The sequence below is a fragment of the Ambystoma mexicanum genome, chromosome 9, assembly GCF_040938575.1.
Source record: "Ambystoma mexicanum isolate Mex_15411 chromosome 9, UKY_AmexF1_1, whole genome shotgun sequence".
In the NCBI taxonomy this organism is placed as follows: Eukaryota; Metazoa; Chordata; class Amphibia; order Caudata; family Ambystomatidae; genus Ambystoma; species Ambystoma mexicanum.
The window spans coordinates 631,828,854-631,849,806 of NC_090931.1; the positions used below are offsets into that span (position 1 = coordinate 631,828,854).

The 20,953-nt window shown below is 45.5% G+C and overlaps 1 protein-coding gene across 2 annotated transcripts in view; it reads left to right on the top strand.

The window, feature by feature from the left end:
* The window catches only part of BLTP2 (bridge-like lipid transfer protein family member 2), a 1,026,973-nt gene that overhangs the window by 592,614 nt on the left and 413,406 nt on the right, over nucleotides 1-20,953 (top strand). For both annotated transcript variants that reach the window (XM_069615333.1, XM_069615334.1), the window contains 3 exons: nucleotides 6,726-6,928; nucleotides 7,166-7,284; nucleotides 7,641-7,861. In XM_069615333.1, the coding sequence (XP_069471434.1) occupies nucleotides 6,726-6,928; nucleotides 7,166-7,284; nucleotides 7,641-7,861 (543 nt within the window). The remainder of the gene's footprint in view (nucleotides 1-6,725; nucleotides 6,929-7,165; nucleotides 7,285-7,640; nucleotides 7,862-20,953) is intronic.

A 20,953-nucleotide genomic window follows, 5' to 3' on the forward strand; every position in this document is an offset into this window, starting at 1 on the left:
TGTGAGGAAGGGTCACTCGGAACTGCGAAGAAGAAATATCCTTGGATCTCCAGTGGTGTAGATGACCGAAGAACTTTTGACTTTCTAAGGATACATCCATTTAAGGCAAGGTATCCAACACAGACATGATTTGTTGCAGGATTTTGGAAGTGGCCATTAGCCAAGTTGGTTTGTCCCCACTGATCATCCTTGACCACCAACAGGAGTCACTGTCCAGCGAAAGATCGGACAAAAAATGTTCCATATAGGCTGATCTGATTGATTTAGTTTCTGGACATCCAATTAGAAGATGTCGAACTGTCTCTGTTTCTTTTATGTTTTGACAGAGTCTGCAGTGAGCCGAATTAGCGAGACCTCTGATGGATTTAATTTCATTAGTTGGTAAAAGATTTAGTCTCGCTCTTAGAAGACAGTTTCTTGCTTGCCTGTTTGGCAATTGTTTGATGTATCCCTGGAGTTCATTTAGTTTCTTTGTGTTTGAAGGCAAGTGATGCGTTAGCTTGTTTTCCGTGGCTTTTGTCAGAGTAGAAATCCAATCAAGTTCTTTGATATTTTTCAAGATATTAGTCGGATTTTGTACCAGTTCGTCTTTATCACTCTCAATTGATTTCAGAAGTGCGGAAATATACAGCTTCCAAGATTGTAAGGTCCTGTTTGTTTCGGCTGCCAATTCTGCTTTTAGTCAGTCTGTTTGGCGGGGGGGGTTCACTGGAAGCAAGATTTTCCTGTATAACCTCAGGGAGTTACAATTTACGGTCCCTTGTAAAGATAGGAGACTCATTTCTCTGCGTATAGATGCTACAGGCGTTGAAGAAGGGAGACCTGAAACTGTTCAGTGTTCAAGTGTTCAGTGTCACTGTTAGCCCACCTCTGCTAGCATTAATAAAGGCACCCTTCAGAGGGGTGTATGGTTTAGGTGTCTCAGGGGTGACATGATTTTTCTTTTTAGTTGACCTATTGCTTAATTTACAGTGAAGGTTAATAGGATTGTTCAAGTGGGCATCACTTTTGGTGGGGGAGGTGATTGGTTTAGTGGCGTTGAGTTTGGAGTTTCTTCTATTACTGAATTCGGTGACTAGTCTGGCTGGCGGTTCATACATTTTAGATAATCTTGAACGTAGTTTGGCATTTCTGCTGAAGGTGTCGCAAGGGATGTTTGTTATGGAGTGGTAGGGGATAGGTAACTTAATAGGCTGAAGGTCAGTCTCTAGGGTCAGAGGGCGCTCCTCAGAGTATGTTAATACAGTGGGCATAGATTGCGGTAGGATATTTAATAATGTCATTGTGGACCAGAAGGTGGTCAAATAGAGGAGGGTGGGGGTCATCCTATCCTAAAGATGATTATCTGTGTCTGGTAGTGGCCTGGTAATGCTGCTCGCAGTATAGGTAAGCAAACCTAAATACAACTATCAGCAGGCAATGCAAGTGGAGGCTAGGTGCAAAATACAGCTATCAAGTGGCAGTTCAGGTGGAGGCTAAATGCAAAATACAGCTATCAAGTGGCAGTGCAGGTGGAGGCTAAATGCAAAATACAGCTATCAAGTGGCAATGCAAATGGAAGCGTAATACAAAGTACAGCTATCCAATGGCAATGCAGGTGGAGGCTAAATGCAAAATACAGCTATCAAATGGCTATTTGGTAAAGGAGTGGTGGTGGTGGTGAAGGAGTTCCAGTGTTCCATCTTAGCGAGGTGAGATGATCTAGTAGCAGGTCATATAGAGGTGAGTATGAATGGCAGGGTGCAGAGTAAGCTAATCATGGTATGTCCCCTATCTATACCATTTGTGTGTGTAAGATGTGTCGTAGGGATCACTCCAATGTTAGTGATAGTATTAGGCTGATATAACTATACATGTTGTAGACAAGAAGGGTAGCTGGGGCAATAAACAGATGTGCTCAACGTAGATATAGTGGGAAGTAAGTGGGCTAGTTCGGATCAAAAGTAAGTGGGCTAGTTTAGATCAAAAGTAAGTGGGCTAGTTCGGATCAATAATAGGACAAATAGGCTAGTTCAAATCAAAAGTAAAACAGGAGGCTGGTTCAGAACAGTGGTAGAGCAAATGGGCTAGTTGAAGTCAGTGTTAAAGCGAATAGTCTATTGCGAAGCAGTGTTAAAACAGATAAATTAGTTCGAGGTCAAAGGGTGACTCAAATAGGGTTGCAGGCAGGGGAAGTGGGCCACAGGGCCTGAGTTGGCGAGTCCAGGGCCGTATCAAGAAGCATTGCACTAGTACAAATACTTTTGCAGACTGATTGCAATATTTGCAGGAGTCATAGACATATACTTATCATCATGCTCATATGAGAATTGGCAGTTTTGAAAATATGCATACACTTTGAAACTTGCAGTGAACAGCAAAACACTAACGTTTAGAGGCAAGCTATTTGTCACAAGTTCAAATGTGGAAAAGGCAGTTTTAACTTACATATATGATTGAGCTTGCAAGAGTACAGAATCAGGTCTCTCCAGTATGATGGTGTTCCAAGTAGTATTTCACGGTTCTACACGTTGCATTAGTGTTGTAAATGAGCGTAGGTTTAGTTCGTCGGCGGGCAGGTTAAAACACCGACGCATGGTTGACAAATGCCAGTTTGCATGCAAACCGGATCTGTTGCGGATCGGAGGCTCAGGGCAAATGGGATTTACCGAGAGAAGATGAAAAAGCAGCTTGCCGTGCTCGCCACGCTCGGTCAGCTCAGTCAGCCTTGTTCACACCCTTAGTTGCGGGCCGGCTGTCGCCTGTCGGTTGCGCCGGATTGGCTAATAGGTGGTGGGCAGGCAGAGGGCTGGACAATCGGGGAATAGGCTTCCTTTTTTAGAGTCAGAGGAGCCGACTACATTAAGGCGGCCATCTTTGAGGCAGTAAAAGCCTTGTGGTGGATATGGGACGGGACCCCAATTTACCCCAAAATTAGTTTATAGCGCAGTATAACAGCGCATGGAGGTAAGCCAGAGGTGTACCCAGGAATTGGGGCAATTATGCTGATCGATCCTTCGAGGTTGGCGAGGGTCATGTAGCAGCACCGAAATGTGCCGTGGGGTGTACCGTGTGCTACGGAGGCTGGTGCTCGATGTATGGTGGTGGGAGGCTGCTCCTGCAGCTCCCGGATGGGAAGGAGCTCCGGCTCCTGGTCTGAGGGATGAGTGGAAGGCTCAAGGATCGGTCAGCCTTGTTCACAGCCTTGTGTTGAGCGGACAGCATTTTTATACACCTTCAGATTTTTAAATTACTGTGGGTGTGGCTCATTGAGTGTTATTGCCTGACCATGGAAACATCTATTAGCTGGACATGCCTGGTTGTTCCATCTGAAATCTTCCATAGCCCTCTTCCTCGTCTCAGTATGAGAGTGGTGTTTGGGGAGGTTTAAATTAAAGGAAGAGTACACAACGCTGTGTTGTCCTTTCCTCCTTTTGGAACTTGATTAATATGTGTCAGTATTAACAATATAAGACTGATTTATATTGGTCTTACCTAAATGAGGATGTGTCCTCCTAGTTTGTGTCTTCCTCGTCCCAGTGGCAAGGTGATGTTTCTGTGGGATATTTCGGGGGGGAAAAGGGGAAAGGGTTTATAGTAGCATGAGGGAGTTTATTCTGAAGTGGGAAAGGGGGAATACCATGTCTCACCAAAGGATGTCCTCTCCCCACTCCCCAAGTTTCCTCCACACACGGGATCATCCCTGACATAACCACCTCAAGGTCAGGATCCAAAAACAATGGCCTTTCCCAGGCCACCTGAGAGGAGGATCCAGGGGGAAAAGAAGTGAGGACGCCCTCAGGTTCCTCACACTACTCTGTTGCAAAACCTGGAGATCCAGTGCGAAGATCTGGAAAACAGATCATGGAGATCCAACATAAGGTTAAAGGGACTTCCCACAGACGTTTTGGATAAGGATCTCAAGGAAACAGCACTGCTTCAGGGAGCTGGTCACTGACCTCACAGGAGAGGAGATTGGCATAGATAGGATCCACAGAGTAGGACCGAAGAGATCTGAACCAGGGGCTAGACCTCATGATGTGCCTGCGGCATTAACTTCCTATGGCCAGACGAAGACTATTCTAAGAGCGGCAAGAATGGCAAAGCATAAAGAAGTGAATTGGACTGAAGTTTTCCTATATTAAGATCTTGTTCAAGCTACTCTACAAAAGAGAAGAGCGATTGGGCCAGTGACTAATTCCTTGACACAAAAGAATGTCAGAAAAAGATGAACATTCCCATTTTGGCTCCTCTTCTCTTGGGATGATAGATGACAGATCACAACAGTGGAAGAAGGGGTAAATATCTTGCAGATTAGAGGAGGGAGCAAGACCGAAATCTCCCTGAAAACCTACTGGGAGGAGCAGACGCTGTTGGGAATGGGAACTGGTACCAAAGCGAGATAAAGAGAGTAGACACAGCCTACTAGAATGCTATGTTGTTGAATGTGCGGGACATACACCTGTGAAGGCTGAAATCTAGGGACTACAGGGAGTTCTGAATGAGAGGTTAAGGATTCAGGGGAGGTTGCAGATCTATATAGAACTTGCTTGTGCATGGTGGCCTGGGGAGGATTCACAGACTGTTGTTGGACAGCCCAAGGTTGACATGGCATTGTGGTGGGGGGAGTTGAATGCCCATACAGCGTCTTTACTCGGGTGCTCAACAGGGTCATGACTGGGGAGCAGGGTTCCTTGGGGTCCTTGGAATAGTGATCCGACCAGGTTGGTTAGGGTTTGGGGTGATGGAAAAATTGTTGTTTCAGAGAGGGGAAGTTGAGAGGGGAGGGGTACTCCTCAGAGGTGTGTTAAACGTACCCTGGACTTCAATGCTCGGAAGAAAGCCTGTGAGAAAGAGTTCAAAATGAAAAACTGCATATGAAGTAGGGGGTCTGGGACCCTAAGTACAAGAACGGGTATGAAAAGATAATTAGAGATGGAACAAGGCCTGGGAACCCCAAATACAGCAAAGTTATTCCAACCACTATATAAGCAATGGCAGTGCCTGGAAGGCTAGTGAACCAGGTCTGCAATACTAATTAAAGAAGCCATAATATGAACAATCATAGTAACTGGCAGGATGGTGAACCAGGTCTACTGCATACATAGCATACATAACAGAGAAGCTGGAAACCAACCAGAATCTGCAACATGAGATTCCCCCAACGTTTGTTGAAAGGTCTGAGGAAGACCAGGGGAAGAGATTATCCCCCACCGCTTGTTGAGCTAGCTACAAAGTCAAAGAAAATCCCATAGAAGGGAGATTTTCCCCCATCACTTGTTGACACAGTGAGTCCAAGAAGAGCAGAGGCAGTCATAGCCCTGCTATTGTGAATAGAATAAGTAATTTGAAGTGACTTTCTTTTCTGTACCTGCCACTGACTGAGAAATCATCCAAGTGAACTGTTAGAATGTTTTGTTTTATGCGATCTCAAGAACACGTCTCATCACCAGGAGGTAAACACAAAGCCTCAGTCCAAAAGAAGGGGGTCACTCTTCTGGACTAAAAAGATACTAATTGTTCCTTAGTTAAGAGTTTAAGGGCTGGAAATAGGCTTTGGTACAGGACATTGGGCTATTTGCTTTAGACGGACATCCTGACTGAATCCTATTTTGTTGAGGGTGGGAAACACCTCTTAGTGTTAGGGTCACTTAGGGGTTTCCTCTTTTATTTTGACCCATATAAAAGTCTATAACCACAACAATGCCACCTCTGTGTGTCGATCTGCTCCTTCCGCACACTTACATCCAGTGTGATAAACCGGTTCCATGTTCTTTTGCCGAAATAAATTACTTCAAGGTAATTTACTTTAAAGGCATTACTTTGAAATGTTTCTTCGAATTTAAAAACAAAAAAATGTGGGGTAGCTCCCAATCCACCCTACCCTAAACCTCTCCCCAGCCCCTTTTTGCCCCTTAACCCACCACTATATATAAAAGGTTCGAAGTAATTCAAAGTAACACCTTTGAAGTAAATTACTTAGAAGTAATTTTGTACATTTAAATAACCGCATACCTAATAAACCACTAGGCATATTACCAAAATACTTGGTGAAATTCCCCAATCCGTACTGGAGGCTGCATCTCCTCCGTTTTAGGTGGAATGCAACACACACTGGAGACATTTTAGAAGTCTGCACAGATAAGTCTTTGGCTGTTAAGGAATGTCCTGTGTGTCAAGTGATTGGTGCTATTCAGACTACAGAACACATTGTATCTGAATGCCAAGCTCTTCAGAGCACAAGGCACTTGTTGTTCTACAAATATGTTCATGGCGCTTCGTGGATAACAACCAAAGAATTTTGGAATAGAGCTGTAAGTGGTCACGAAACGTCCTTGACAATTGTCTTGTTACAACTGATTGATTCAAAGCAAAGAAAAATTAAAGCTGTCTTTTTTTAGGATAAATATTTTAGAGATCGATTTTATTGATGTTTTCATATGAGACTGTACGTGAATGATGATTTTAACCTTAATTTTGTTGAATTGTTGTAATGAAGTATCATATGATTTTGTAATTGAACATGATTTTAATCTGAATGTGGTTGAATTGTATTAGAAATGTCAAATATGAAAAATTTTGAAATGCTTAAAAATTGGCCAGTTGATAGTGCTACTTATTAAGACTTGACCGGCAAATCTCTCACAGATCTTCTCTGAGGATATATGGGATGTTAGAGGCCCACATTAAAGTGTTAGTATTGTGCCCCCAAAGAGATCCTTATTTCTGTTGCCTTTATGTTGCAGCTGAGATCTTCCTTTACACTATTGTATGGGGGCCATGCTGGGACCCTGCATGGACGCTGGTCGGTCAGGCCATTGATCTTCTCACCAAGCCCTCAGTGGACCCAAGCCCTCTCCTGCCATGGTGGGACAAAAGCCGTCTGCTTTTACATGGACACTGGCACATGGACATCGACCAAGCCAACCTACACCAGCTGGCTACTGAGGTAATGCACTCAGGAGGAAAGGAAGCAAAATACAAAGTGGGAAAGGGTGCAGAAGTCAGAAGGAGGGAAGAGAAGAGAGACAACGGGTCTCCATGGAATTCAAGAGAGTGGCCATGTCTCCTGTTGGTCCTTAGAAGAGGGCAGTCTTAGATGCCCTGATGCTTTCTAACTCTATTTTTGATTTCTGCAGAAAGGGGATTCAATTCACTCATTGTTGAAATTATGTGCTCATTCTAGGACCCCTACAACACCACAGAGAACATGCACTGGGAGTGGAACAAGCTCAGCTTCAACTGGAACCCTGGGCAGTTTGTCTTCAAGGGAAATTTAGACATCAATGTACGAACTGCTTCCAAGTAAGTCTGTAGAACAGATAGGTCAGCCCGCTTTGCTAATTTCTATCCAATTGCACATATAGATGTGTGCAGTCTATGGCCGAGCTCTCTACTAACCATGGGCATATGGGGTTGCTAGGACAGCTATAGCCACCCTAAGGTTTAACACGCTTCTCTTGGACGTAGGTACTATGAGAAGTGACTCATCTATTTTTGCCAAGTCTAAATTGTGTAACACCTTTTTTAAAGCACAATTGGCTATAGCAATAAAATGTGAAGCACTAATGCTATCCTAATTTATTAACATGCTAATGTACTCCGCGAAACTGTGAGGTGTTTTGAGATATGCTGACAATGTAGCTCTTAATTCTATCCAGGTATGATGATTGTTGCTTCCTTCATCTCCCTGACCTCTGCATGACCTTCGACCTACAGTGGTTGTGCCATGGTAACCCCAATGATCATCACAGCGTGGTTCTGCGATCCCCAGAGTTCATGGCCGAGTATGCTTCCAGCCAACATTACGACTCATACCGAGCCTTTCGCTCAGAGAACCTCAACCTTTCCATCAAGATGGATCTTACACAGAACAGCTTGGGTGAGTGAGTTGATAACTGGATGTAGGTGCTTCCTCTGTGGGTCAGAGGAGTGGCAGAGTGGCTTGTGGAAGCAATAGGGCGTCGCAAAGGTCAGTGGGGTACCTCATTATTCATTTGGATGGCTTGGAGGTGAGTGGGGTGGCTCAGGGATCAGGGCTTTGTCTGAATGTGCCTCCTCCAGGGGTCAGCGGGGTGCCATGGGTGGGAGATTAATGTGTTGCCTTAGGGGATCATGCCTCGGTGGAATAGGCTGGGGTGGCTTGGTAATGAGCAAAGGGGCCTTTTGGGCAACATTTTGTGGGACAGAGGGGTAGGTAGCAAGGTGTATAGTTTCTCTAGCAGATTGATTTTGGTGTGCAGCTGTACCTGCCTGATTTTTCAATATACTTTACATGATGAGTCAAAAATTGACACCAGTTGAATCAAGGAATTCAATTTGGTCTGACTGCTTTTCCTGCTGACTCTGCATGGATGGCCCCTGGCTTTTCTTACCTCTGCCCAAAACTATGGATCCTCTTGTGGAGATATTAAGAGGGTTTTTCAAAGTCACTACCCGTGGCAGGACTTAAAAACGCCAACCTAGGGTTAACAAGGTTATTCAAAATCCCAGTTGATAAAAGCCACTCTCTTAAGTAGCATTAACCAAGCAGCAAGACTGAACTATATTGGAAGGGGGCACTGTTGTGTATTAAAGTTAGCAGTTTGCAGGTATTCACCAAGGTATGGGAAAAAGATGTTCTACACATATCAAAACAATGTCCAACTGTAGCCTGTAACAAGCCTCTGGGTAGACTTTTAGGTGTCCCAAAAGGTTCCCGAAGGAAGAGTGTCCAGGAGGGCAGACTCAGCTAGTTCAGGTAAAGTACTGAGGTTTGTAAGTGTAGAGCAGATGTAACGAGCGTAATGGGGACTTAAGGGTCTTAAGTCAGTTTGAATTGAATGGAGAAGCAGCTACCACCCCTAATGTCCAAAAGGATGACCAGAGAAGTAATCGCCCAGACACCATTGCTCTGGGCCAGTCCTGCATAGCGCTACAGTCAGCAGGAATTTGCGCCCAAATGCAAACCCAATTGGGAGAGAGGAGGTTCAAGAGATCTGTGATTTGTCCCCCTTAAGGATGGTCCAAGTGGCAGTAAAATGCGGTGGAAGATGTGCCTCACTGGTGGTGTTGTTGTGTAGGGTCGTCGGGTCACGGGTTCAAGGGTAATCACCTCCAGTTTTCTCTAGGTTCATGTGGAGACCTCGGACAGTTGGGGGGACATCCAGTTTCGGTTTTATGACAAAGGAGAAACTTCCACGGATGACTTCATGGATGCACATCTTGCATTGACCCCCACTGAGACCGAGGGTAATTGGCAACTCAGGAGAAGACCTTCAGTCTTCCTTAAGGCTTGTCTCATGGTGGAGAGCAGCACAGCAGATTTCCAGCTTACCGGCAGTCTCTTGAAAATGCCCACAAAGTGTTTGAGTAGTGTGACCAGCCGGAGGTCCTTGCAACGATGAACAGGTAGATTCACACTCAGACAATCAAAAACAGGAAATGTACCTCTAACAGGGCTGGTGACTGGTTGCTCCCACCAGTCAGAGGGACAAAGGAACCTTGAAGAGGTCTTCCCTGTTGATTAGACGGTTGAGGTTCATGATGCAGTGGTATTGGCTGGACCAATGCGAGTTTCTATAGCAGTCCTCTGGGGTACCGCTGTCAACTTTGTTTCTGGGTGCAGCTCGTCTTCTTATATCCATTGTAGGGGCTGGGAGCAACCCCAGCTCTCAAAGGCACTTTAAAATTCAAACTTGAAGGTCGCTGTCCAATAGTGGATAGCCAGCCTCCCAGAATCTGCCCAGCAACATCCAACCTCCTAGAGGAATGTTCATTGGGACAGACAGCCACCCTTCCCCCTTCCTGCAAGCCCACACACAAAGGAGAGCCTTTGCGAGCTTCTTGCGAGAAGCCCGCCAAGGTGCATGATGAAAGGGCACCATCCCCCACCTGGCAAGGCAGCAGGACAGCCAACAAAGGACAGGCCACCTTGAACAGAACTTAAAGCATGCAGAAAGGCCATTTTGAATATATGGTCCTCTTAAGTGCATGAATGCAGCTAAAAACGCAGCATGCAACAAGCCTCTTTCCACAGGAGACCTGGAAAGTAGCAGAAATGCTAGTTAGGACAAAGAAAAGAGGGCACAGTGTCCCCACAGGACTCCATATAGAATTAAGGTAAAAACATGATATAACTACTTCTTTACTGGTAGACCTATGGGATACTTAGCGAATCCAAAATGACATTGCAAAAACGGCCCTACGGGTGCTGGCAGCCCACCACATGAGGTGGGGGTGCTGCGATATGAAACACATTGATGCACAAAACAAGGGGAAGGGGGCCTGGAATCTTAAAAAGAGGGTTCAGTGTCCACAAAACAATAGTAAATGCAGAAGGTGAGTCATATAAAGTCTCGCTCACCTTTAAATTGAATGAAAACAATCCCAGTGAATACAGCATGGTGCTAGGAGTCTCAGGACAGAGAGGCTAAGATTTGCAAAAAGAATATTACCCTAAACGTAGAACTCTAGCTCTCTAGGTATTTTGGACTATGACTCCCATCAATAATAGCCAACATAGTCAACAATTAAGGGGATCATGGCAGTTGTTGTCCAAAACATATGAAGAGCCCACTGTTCCTTTAAAGAAATGTATTATGAGGGAGTCACACTTTAGGGGCATTAGGCACTGAGAACACCCCTTTCTCCAAGTTAGTGGGAAACTAACCAGCAAGGCAGGAGAAACTGGCAATGTAGATCCCCGATTGCTTTTCTGGATAAATGCTGGGTTGCATGCATGGAAGGAAATTCTTGGGTCTACGCCAAGAGGAGAGATGGTCCAGAAATCACATCCTCAATGGCAGAACAAGCTTTTATATGCTTTCAGCTCTAAACCATAGGAGGAAGAAGCGGGTCCTGGACTGAGACGGGAAGCTTGAGCAGAGAGCCAGTCACTTTAAAAGGTGTACATACTGTCACAGTTGATCTCAAGAACACAACACACCAACTACTGAAGCAGTTTTAATCGTTTTATTGAGGGTTTTGGAGTAGGGTTTCCGAAGGGCCGTCCCTCGCGCTTTCTCATCTACCGTGGGCTTTTCTCTTCCTAGTCCCCCGTCCCTACTTCCCAAGGTAGTCACTAGAGATCAGTAACCCCTGCTATCTACTGCTGACTGGCTAATGGTGATGGCACCTTATCAAGATTTCCCTCTGGGAAATCCTAAGTGGATTCTATCTGGTGTTCCCTGAGAACAACAATAGTCTTTTCAGTTGGAATAGGTGCTTTTCTGCTTTTCAATCGCCCAGGCTCCACTCATCTTTACCTTACTTACACTCACATTTCTTGCCTTGATGTTTCTTCTTTCTTTCCCTTTCTTCTATTCTCCTCCCTTCTGTTCCTCCCACTCTCCCTTCTTTCCCTCTTCCTTCCTCTCTCCCTCTCCCACCAGTGTTCTCTCATCTGCTACTCTTCCTTGCTCTCTCCCCTCTCCACTATGCTACTCTCCCATCTATACTCTACTACTACTCACACTCTACTACTCTACACTCCACCACCACCGTCTTCCCCAGTCACTCTCGCATTCACCTGATACATTCATCCTCACACACTATTCATACCCTTAATCTCAGCCACTTTATAAACTCACCAAACACACTCTTACGCCCAAGCACTGCTTTCTCTTACCCAACTAATACCTCACTTTGCTCATGCTCTAAGTGTCCTGCATACTGCTGCACTGTCTTTCCTCTGCCAGGTCTCTTGGTCTACCACCTTCTCCCTTGGCCACATCTGAATAATCCACACAAACCGGTCCTCTTTGCTCTCATTTATCCTGCCTCTTTTCTCATGATTGGTGCTCTTTTAGCTGGTTCCTGTGTCAACCCCTGCCTTCTTTGTTAGCCTGGGCTGGGTTACATTGGTCAGTAAGTACAACACTGGATTTAAGCCTTGCTCCCTTTTCTTACATGGGTCTTTGTAATGGTGGTCCTCTATGAGCAAAGTCACTATTAAAGTTTGTGTTTGCGTCGGATGGAGCTTCCCAATTGCTGGTGTGACTGATGCAGCTTCCTTTTTGCTTCCTCTATCTCCACCGCCTCTCTTCTCTGTGTGCTGAAGCAGGGTATTCTGGTAGATGTAGTCATATGGTGAAAAAAAGAGAGACTGGCCAGCATTGTGCACAACAGGTATAGGGTGATTGACAGAAGTACTTGACATTTTCATCCAGGGACATGTAGAAGGGACAGGGACTGGGCCCCTCTCAAATTCCAAATCCCACCTCTGTGGCAGGACTGGCTATGGTGAACGCCCTGGTAAGCCTCCTGTCCAAGGTTGAGAGGGGTCCCCATGACAGGGTCTGATGCCTTACACTGTCACACTACCCAATACAGCCCCTGGAACAGGTGATATTGCTATAGCACTCAGGGTTTGCAAACAGGTGTCTGAAATACCAGGCCGCAGCGTGAACCGTTGTTTCAAACAAAGAAAACAAACTCCCAAAAGATTGCCTGCATGGAAATAGAAGGCGCAGCTGGGTGTGGAGCCCTTCTTCTATTTCTATTGAGGCTTCTCCTTGCCACAAAGAGGGGAAACAGCGAGGTGGTGGGGCAGCGAATGTCCAGATGAGCGGGGCTAAGAGTTGGGGCTAGCGGGCAAGCGAGGGGGCTGGGGGAAGGAGGGGAGGTAGCGGCAGTGTGCTCTGAACCCGGCCTTAGATCATTTAAAGGATAGTTCCGGGACTTTTTTTTTATTGTCCCTACGGGTCGGCCATGTGTTTGTAAGCATAAATCGGTAGATCGTAGGAAACTTTCCTATGGACCTTACCCGACTTTTCGCCCATTATCGCACTCGAAATCAGCCTCCATTTTGTGATAATCCTATCATTCCGCCGCATCGACCTGGCTCACCTGCCTTTGCGGCACTAAATCAAATCCCCCGCCCCTGAGCCTGACATCAGCAGACGCGTACTGCCCATTTCAAGCACGTCTCGTGTCAACAATCGCTGCGCCTCAGCTATTGACGTGTTGCCATGGAAATGGCAGGACGCCTCTTTCCCCAATAAGTATGAACACACCGTTTCACAACACACAGCAGCATATTTTCGATTCCATTCCTCTCTCTGTGTTACTTTGAGTATTCTGTGACTCGTTTCAGTGCTCTGGTCAGCTACCTTCGCCGCTTCTAGGCATTGTGAACACCTGTACCATCTCTGTAAATTATTTTACTATCTTTACCGCACAATGGCCACAATAATGCCGTATATGTACGAGCCCGAGTACACCGAGGAGGAACTACTGGAAAGGCAAGCACGCGAAAACGATGGGGATTCGGACGGCAGTTGGGAGGACCAGTCAACGGATGAAGAGCCTGGACCATGTCGCATGGACGGCGTCTCCACCTGGTGCACGTGCAATCGGTGCGAGCTAATGCCAACTGAGGAGGAGAACTGCTGCTGCCGTGAAAATTCCGGGTGCTTGGCCTACATTTCGGAAAGCGAGCAAAGTCTGCAGGAAGGCGAGCAAAGTCCGCAATGCATCACCGAGCTGCCAGAGTTCAGGGAAGCCTGCCTCTCACGGACAGTGTTGAGGATGATGATGGTGCTTATGCACGAACTTCGTGGCACTGTTCGTCCGCGTAATCCGAGTAACGAGTAAGTATACTCTGTTTGTGATGTCAGTGATGCCACCACTATTTCATGGTCGTCTCCCACATATAAAATTACATTTACATATCATTCGAACGCATGTAAATTGGTTCCATATAGTGCATTTTCTAGATATAATTTTTTTCTAAGAAAAATGACATGTGTTACCTGAATCGACATTGATAAGAAAGTTTGGTCAGTTTAATACAGTTTGCATCTTTTTTTTCACAGGTGGTACAGGCTGGTGGCCTATCGTTGCTTCACTTGGTGGCTTCACGGGAGGCTCGGACACCGCGTTCGGAGAGTAATACCTGCCTGTGCGGTACTTGCCATTAGACAACATTTCCCCAGTGACAGTGGACAATACCGCGGATTTTCCCTCGATGTGCTGCAACCTCAACTTTACAATGTGTAATGTTTATTATTTATGTTTAATTAAAATCTAAAATAAAGCACAACATATATTTTAACAATGGTTGTTTTGATTTTTTAAATGAATCTAGTGTGTCTCCGTTGAATAGCCTTCCAGTGCCTTGTCTTGTCACACCACATGTCTCCGGCCAGCATCCTCCCTCACGCTGGCCGCACACCTTCAATCCACATAACCGTTGAACCCATATATGCAGCAGTCATACATATATTCTTTTGTGGGTTGGCATCAAGCGTTGGCAATAAAAAGCTGTTGGATTTTATTGATACAAAACATGGTTATGGGTAAATAATAAATATGGTTGATCATAATAAATCCTCTTTTTGGGCACCGGGTACAGAGATGACCCCCATATATTCTCCTGGGAGGGTGAGGTATTTATAAACTCACCCCCATGCCTTCCATGTAGTAGATCCTGCAGCCATCCTCTTACATTCAATTAGATGGCCTCTCCTTGGTGAGGCCCTGCGGCAAACGGGTCTTGTCTGCACGACCACCGCCCCGATCCACCCCCCGCCCTATCAAAGGCAGTTCGCACCGGGGTACTTGCGCTGCTGGCAAGTGGAGCTGTCAGGGAGCGATAAAGGCCAAGAGGTGCCAAAGACCATGTACACTTCAAAGTGGTCTATAGAGCATGGGTTGTTGTTCCCATGTCTACCTCCAGACCCCGTGTCTCCTGCCAAGCATCCCCCTCACGATGGACGCCCCCCTGCAATCCACATAAGTGTGTCTCCATTCACAAGTCTTCCTGTGTCTTGTCTGCACGACCACCGCCCCGATCCACCCCCCGCCCTATCAAAGGCAGTTCGCACCGGGGTACTTGCGCTGCTGGCAAGTGGAGCTGTCAGGGAGCGATAAAGGCCAAGAGGTGCCAAAGACCATGTACACTTCAAAGTGGTCTATAGAGCATGGGTTGTTGTTCCCATGTCTACCTCCAGACCCCGTGTCTCCTGCCAAGCACCCCCCTCACGATGGACGCCCCCCTGCAATCCACATAAGTGTGTCTCCATTCACAAGTCTTCCTGTGTCTTGTCTGCACGACCACCGCCCCGATCCACCCCCCGCCCTATCAAAGGCAGTTCGCACCGGGGTACTTGCGCTGCTGGCAAGTGGAGCTGTCAGGGAGCGATAAAGGCCAAGAGGTGCCAAAGACCATGTACACTTCAAAGTGGTCTATAGAGCATGGGTTGTTGTTCCCATGTCTACCTCCAGACCCCGTGTCTCCTGCCAAGCACCCCCCTCACGATGGACGCCCCCCTGCAATCCACATAAGTGTGTCTCCATTCACAAGTCTTCCTGTGTCTTGTCTGCACGACCACCGCCCCGATCCACCCCCCGCCCTATCAAAGGCAGTTCGCACCGGGGTACTTGCGCTGCTGGCAAGTGGAGCTGTCAGGGAGCGATAAAGGCCAAGAGGTGCCAAAGACCATGTACACTTCAAAGTGGTCTATAGAGCATGGGTTGTTGTTCCCATGTCTACCTCCAGACCCCGTGTCTCCTGCCAAGCATCCCCCCTCACGCTGGACGCCCCCCTGCAATCCGCATAATGCCACGACATATACACGTCATTCATTCACAAACACACCCCTGTTTCGAATTCTTTATAACCCACTTCATATTTCTAATGAGAACTTCTTTGCGCTTTGCTAGTCAACCCGTGAAGGTGCTGGTTATCTGCTCTTCGTCTCTGTGAACTTCCGTGACCACTTTGAGCAAACTCGTCAGTTTGCAACCTGTGAACTGCTCCCTGTTCTACGACAAGAAACTACTCTGATCCCTGCATCTAACTGTTTGTTCGTCAAGGTAAGTCCATGTACCATAATCATTTTGCGTCCAATTTTTTAATTTATATCTATTTGCTAGTAGTCATCAAATTGCATCCATGTTTTCTTTTCGTTCACGACAGTACATGCAAGGAACTAGTCACATGTTCTGAGTTTAGTCAAATTACTTTTTCTATTTTTTGAAAGTTATTGAAATACTTATCCGCATGTGAATAACGTGTATAGTTCCAAGAACCAAAACGGACCTTGCATTGAACCTTTTATGTGTCATTTAATGTTTTAACACATTGGTATTCATAGAGAATTGTTGATCTTTACTTTTCAGAACTTTCCATAATGCCTGCCTGTTCCATTGGCGGTTGCCCTTCGAAGACCCATAACAAATCTGAAGATACTATAATGCATGTTTTCCCTAAGACAATAGATCAGATAAGAGAATGGGTCCGATATTGCGGATATCCAGCCTCTGAGCTAGAAAGTAGAGTCCTAGAAGTCTTTGCGGACAAGAGGGGTGATCGATACCGCATCTGCAGCAGGCACTTTAGCCCAGACATGTACTCCACATCATTGCTAATAAAGAAGAAAACACCGCGAGCGAGGCGAAAATTGCTCTCAACCGCTATTCCCACTCTATTCGTCCACATCCCTCCACTGGTGAGTCAAGTTTACGTATTTGTCTCTCGGCCTTGCGGTAGTGTGTAGCATTAGCTAACAATAATTTCCCCATTTATGTATCCACTCAATATGAAGGCGGAAGATTCTCCATCCGTGTCGTTATTGCAGTCATCAGCCACTTCAAGCGCCTATCGGGTAATCTTACTTAGCTACTCTGACACTGACTTGTTTTAGGCATGTAAATCAATAGTTTTAATTGATCGTGTAATTATTTTACCTAATGGTACACCACAGTACTCGTCCTCTAGTCTTTGTTTTCAGTTATAATTATTGTTATCCAAAATAATGCAAGTACTGTCTTTCAGGGAGATGCTGAGGAGTCCAACGCATTGACGACAACCGTAGATGTCACTCAGATGCTCGAGGTACGTTTCCGGACAGTTCCATCGATGGAGATCATCAGATCTTGCATTCTTGTAGCGTGATTGTTACACACAATGTTTCTTTCGTTTTTAGCCATTGGTATGTCCTTCTGTCGTCGCCCTCCTATGTGTCTTCTTTTTTCAATATTGTGTTCATTACTAATGAAAGTCCTATGTTTCAGGGAGTCGATGGAGCATTAGTCCAAGAAGAAGGGGGAGCATGCAGTTACGGGTCGGCGCAACAGCTTGCAGAAGTGTGCACCGCAGTTACAGCGTCCCTTGATGTTCTTATGCATTTCGAGGTATGGATACTGACAGATCAATCATGCGAGATCAAATGACGTGATTACACCCGCTATACTTCCTTCTTTATTAACGCAAGTACTATGTTTCAGGGAGCTGACGGAGCTTCTTCAACAAGAACATCACCCCTAGTAGTTGATGCAGATCTCTGGGTGGTGACACTTCCAACGATGGAGCAAATCGAATCATATTTAGATATCCATTATTTATTTTAGACAACTGATCATTTGTGCAGGTCTATTTAGATGAGCCGTTGACGCCTGCAGAAAGTTTATGTTCTTTTAAACAAAATAGAAAACCATACTAATGCAATTACTGTGTTTCAGGGAGTTGCTGAAGCGTCATCTTCAATAATATCATCAATGGAAGTCTATGCGGAGCCCGAGGTATGGATCTTGACAGTTCAATCTAACTAGATCAACAATGCGTGAACTATTGTCGTTTGAATGTTCTACACAATGCGTTCATTCGTGTTTTGCTATTGAGATGTCCGTATGGGTATTGGTCCCCAAGTACATTTTGTGTTTTCAATATTATTATACATACTAATGAAAGTTTTATGTTTCAGGGAGTCGATGGAGCCTCAGTGAGTGATGGATGTGCTTATCATGAAAATATAGTCGTTGCAGCGCGAGAGGAAGTGGAGACATGCACACACGAGTCGGAGCAACAGCGTCCAGATGTTGAAGTTCGAGGCAAGAAAGTTTCAAAGAAAAGAAAGCAAAAGAAGGTTAGTGTCCTGTTCACTATTTTATGTTGTCTTTCACTGTCAATAGTTCAATACTGTAAGTTGTGTTTAAACTGAACATCCCTTTTCTAATCTGTCCTCTAGTTGCGAGTGGGTGTAAGAACTAGATCTACACAGACAGTGAAGCGAACGAGAGATGTTGCTTGTCAAACCTTTTGGCAGGGACTTGAGACTGGAGATGCATCGTGCCAATGGGAAGAATATGAAGTGATTGACAACGGAGCTATACCACCACCAGCCATTGATAGTGAATGTCCTCCTGGTAGTTTGGATGCAGTCGGAGATCAATTCACAGAATCCACACCCGCAAAAAATAAGAGCGCGCGAAAGTTGAAGACATTGTTTTTTTCTCCCATCTCCGGACAAGGAACAGATGTTGCAATGGAAGAGAATGAAGTGGACGACAATGAAACACCATCAATATCACTCAGCATAGCGGAAGACGATATCAGAGATTGTACCTTCCATGCGAGTGACATGTCCTCAACGTTACAGGCCGAACCAGCTGGGATGCAGAGTGACAGTATAAGGAAAGAGGCCAAATTCATTGTATTCGATAGCTGTTTGATGGATATTATTATGATGATGAAATGTGGGCATTGGGTTGGTGGGGAGGTATGTGGGGAGCCATTGATTAATGTGACTCGTGCAATTCGAGGCACTAACCTTAAAATACATGCCACCTGTACACAATATCATCCGTTCGCATGGTCTGCACAACCCATGCTGGGGCAACTGCCAGCAGGCAATCTACTTTGTGCAGCGGCCGCACTTTTTAGTGGTTCAAGTTTTAAAAAGTTACAGTATTTCTTTCAGTTTGTGGGAATCCATTTCATTGCGAAAAGTCAGTTCTACAAATACCAAACCGATTATCTATTTCCAGCCATCAGCGAAGCTTGGAGAATGGAAAAAATGTCAATGGAAAGTACATTCGCGGGCAAACGCTTCAGGCTAGCCGGTGATGGACAGTGCGACAGCCCAGGATTTTCAGCCAAGTACTGCACCTACCACTTTCAGGACATGGAAAGTAAGAAAATTGTGAGTTCGGTGGTCGTGCAGGTGTCACAAAGTACATCCTCAGTGGCCATGGAGAAAATTGGCTTTGTAGCATCATTGCAAGAACTACAATCGCGGGGAATGGTGATCGACCTGATAGCCACGGACAGACACGTTTCAATTGCCAAGACAATGAGAGAACAGTACAAAAATATAAATCACCAATTTGACGTTTGGCATCTTGCAAAATCAATCAATAAAAAATTGTCGGCTGCAGGTAAAAAAAAGGAATTGCAAGGTATTTCACAGTGGTCCAAGTCAATCAGCAACCATCTTTGGTGGAGCTCAAAAACATGTGAAGGGTCGTTGGAAATTCTACTGGAAAAATGGCGGTCAGTAATTTTGCACTGTAGCAACGTACATCGATGGTCGACAAATGAACATTTCCACAAATGTGAACATGGCCATTTGTCCACAGAGGAGGCACGGAAGAAGAAGTGGTTGATTCCTTCATCACCCACTCACAAAGCCATTGAAAAGATTGTATTTGATAAAACTATAACAAAAGCTTTGAGGGGACTCACGGAATTCTGCCACACAGGAGATTTGGAGGTGTTCCACAATATGTGCCTCAAGTACAGGCCAAAACGATTGCATTTTGGCATGGAGGGCATGATAAATCGGACTCTTTTAGCGGTCTTGGCACATAACCATAATGTTGGCCGTCAACAAAGTAGGACGACCGGAACTTTAGGGACGCTTCGCTACAATAAGGCCTTCACTAAAAGAAGTAAACAATGGGTGATCAAACCAGTGTTTGAGGATATGCAATATGAGTTTATTGAGAAACTTATCGTTGACGTCCTAGATAGGCACATACATGGAGTGGTGAACGAACCTATGCAGGGGACAACTGCATTGCCACCCAACATTGCCTCTGTTCCATGTCCACCTAAAGCAGAGCTCATTGAGAAATACACATCACGGTTTAAATGATTGTAATTTGATTCTGTTCTCTCGAGTCTCCTCATGTTGCAGGCCCATTGCAATTAAACCAAACAGTAATATAAATCATTTTTACAAAAATTATAGAATGTTTCCGTATTACAAACACATGGCCGACCCATAGGGACAATAAAAAAAAAGGCACGCAGACAAGATGTCCCTAAAACTAACCGCAGCTAACTAGAAATGTGTGCTCGCTCAAAGTGAAGGTCAGCTGCTTTGATGTTTTGCTCGGGTGGCGGAACGGCCCACGACCCAATATAAGGTTCTATTGTGATTTGACCTTGACAGGCCGGGACCATCCTGAAAGACTAAGAAAAGATAATGAATAAAATTTCAGAAACGAAACGATGAGCCACGTTCATTAGAAGAAGTAACGTCGGCAAAGAAGGAGTGGTGTTTCGGGTCTGCCCTACACAGAGACACAATGGAAAATGCAAATATAATGTAAGTAACTTTTGATGAGTTTATACCGCAATTTCATTACTATACAGTGGCTTTAAAGACGGGTTCAGTTGTACTTGTTCGTTCTATGTGGCATATTGTTTTCTACCGCGCACTATCTTGAGGAGAAACATCTGCTTTTACTGAAGCACCTCAAAACCTTCCTCTTTGCTTCTGCTTTCTCTCTCCCTCTCCCCTGCTACAACTGGTCCACTGTCTGCGACCTCGGTCCTGGGCCCTTCCACTCTCCACCTGCACTGCCTCCCTGTCAACCCCTGCACTGGGGGACTGTCTCAGTATCCTACAGCCCCCCCTTCCCAGCACTTGTTCTGCACTTACCTTGCACTTGCCACCAGCTGGCCCTATTTATTTATTATTTTATGCTACTTACCTTGTACTCCACTCCCCCCCCTCCCTGCCTCGCCACGCCTTTAAACACTTGTGTACACCCAGTAGCGCTGTCCTCGCTATGATTTTAATAAGGATCTGATGGTGAGACTAATTTCATTTTTTATGTTTTTAGGTACATCATTCACTACTGTCTGTGTCACGAGTACCAGACACCGGCGGACGGCTTCTACAGCCGCCAGTTGCTTCTCCGCGTGAACAACGTTACCACCCTGACCATTTTATGGGACGATCGCCAAGTACAAGTATGCCCT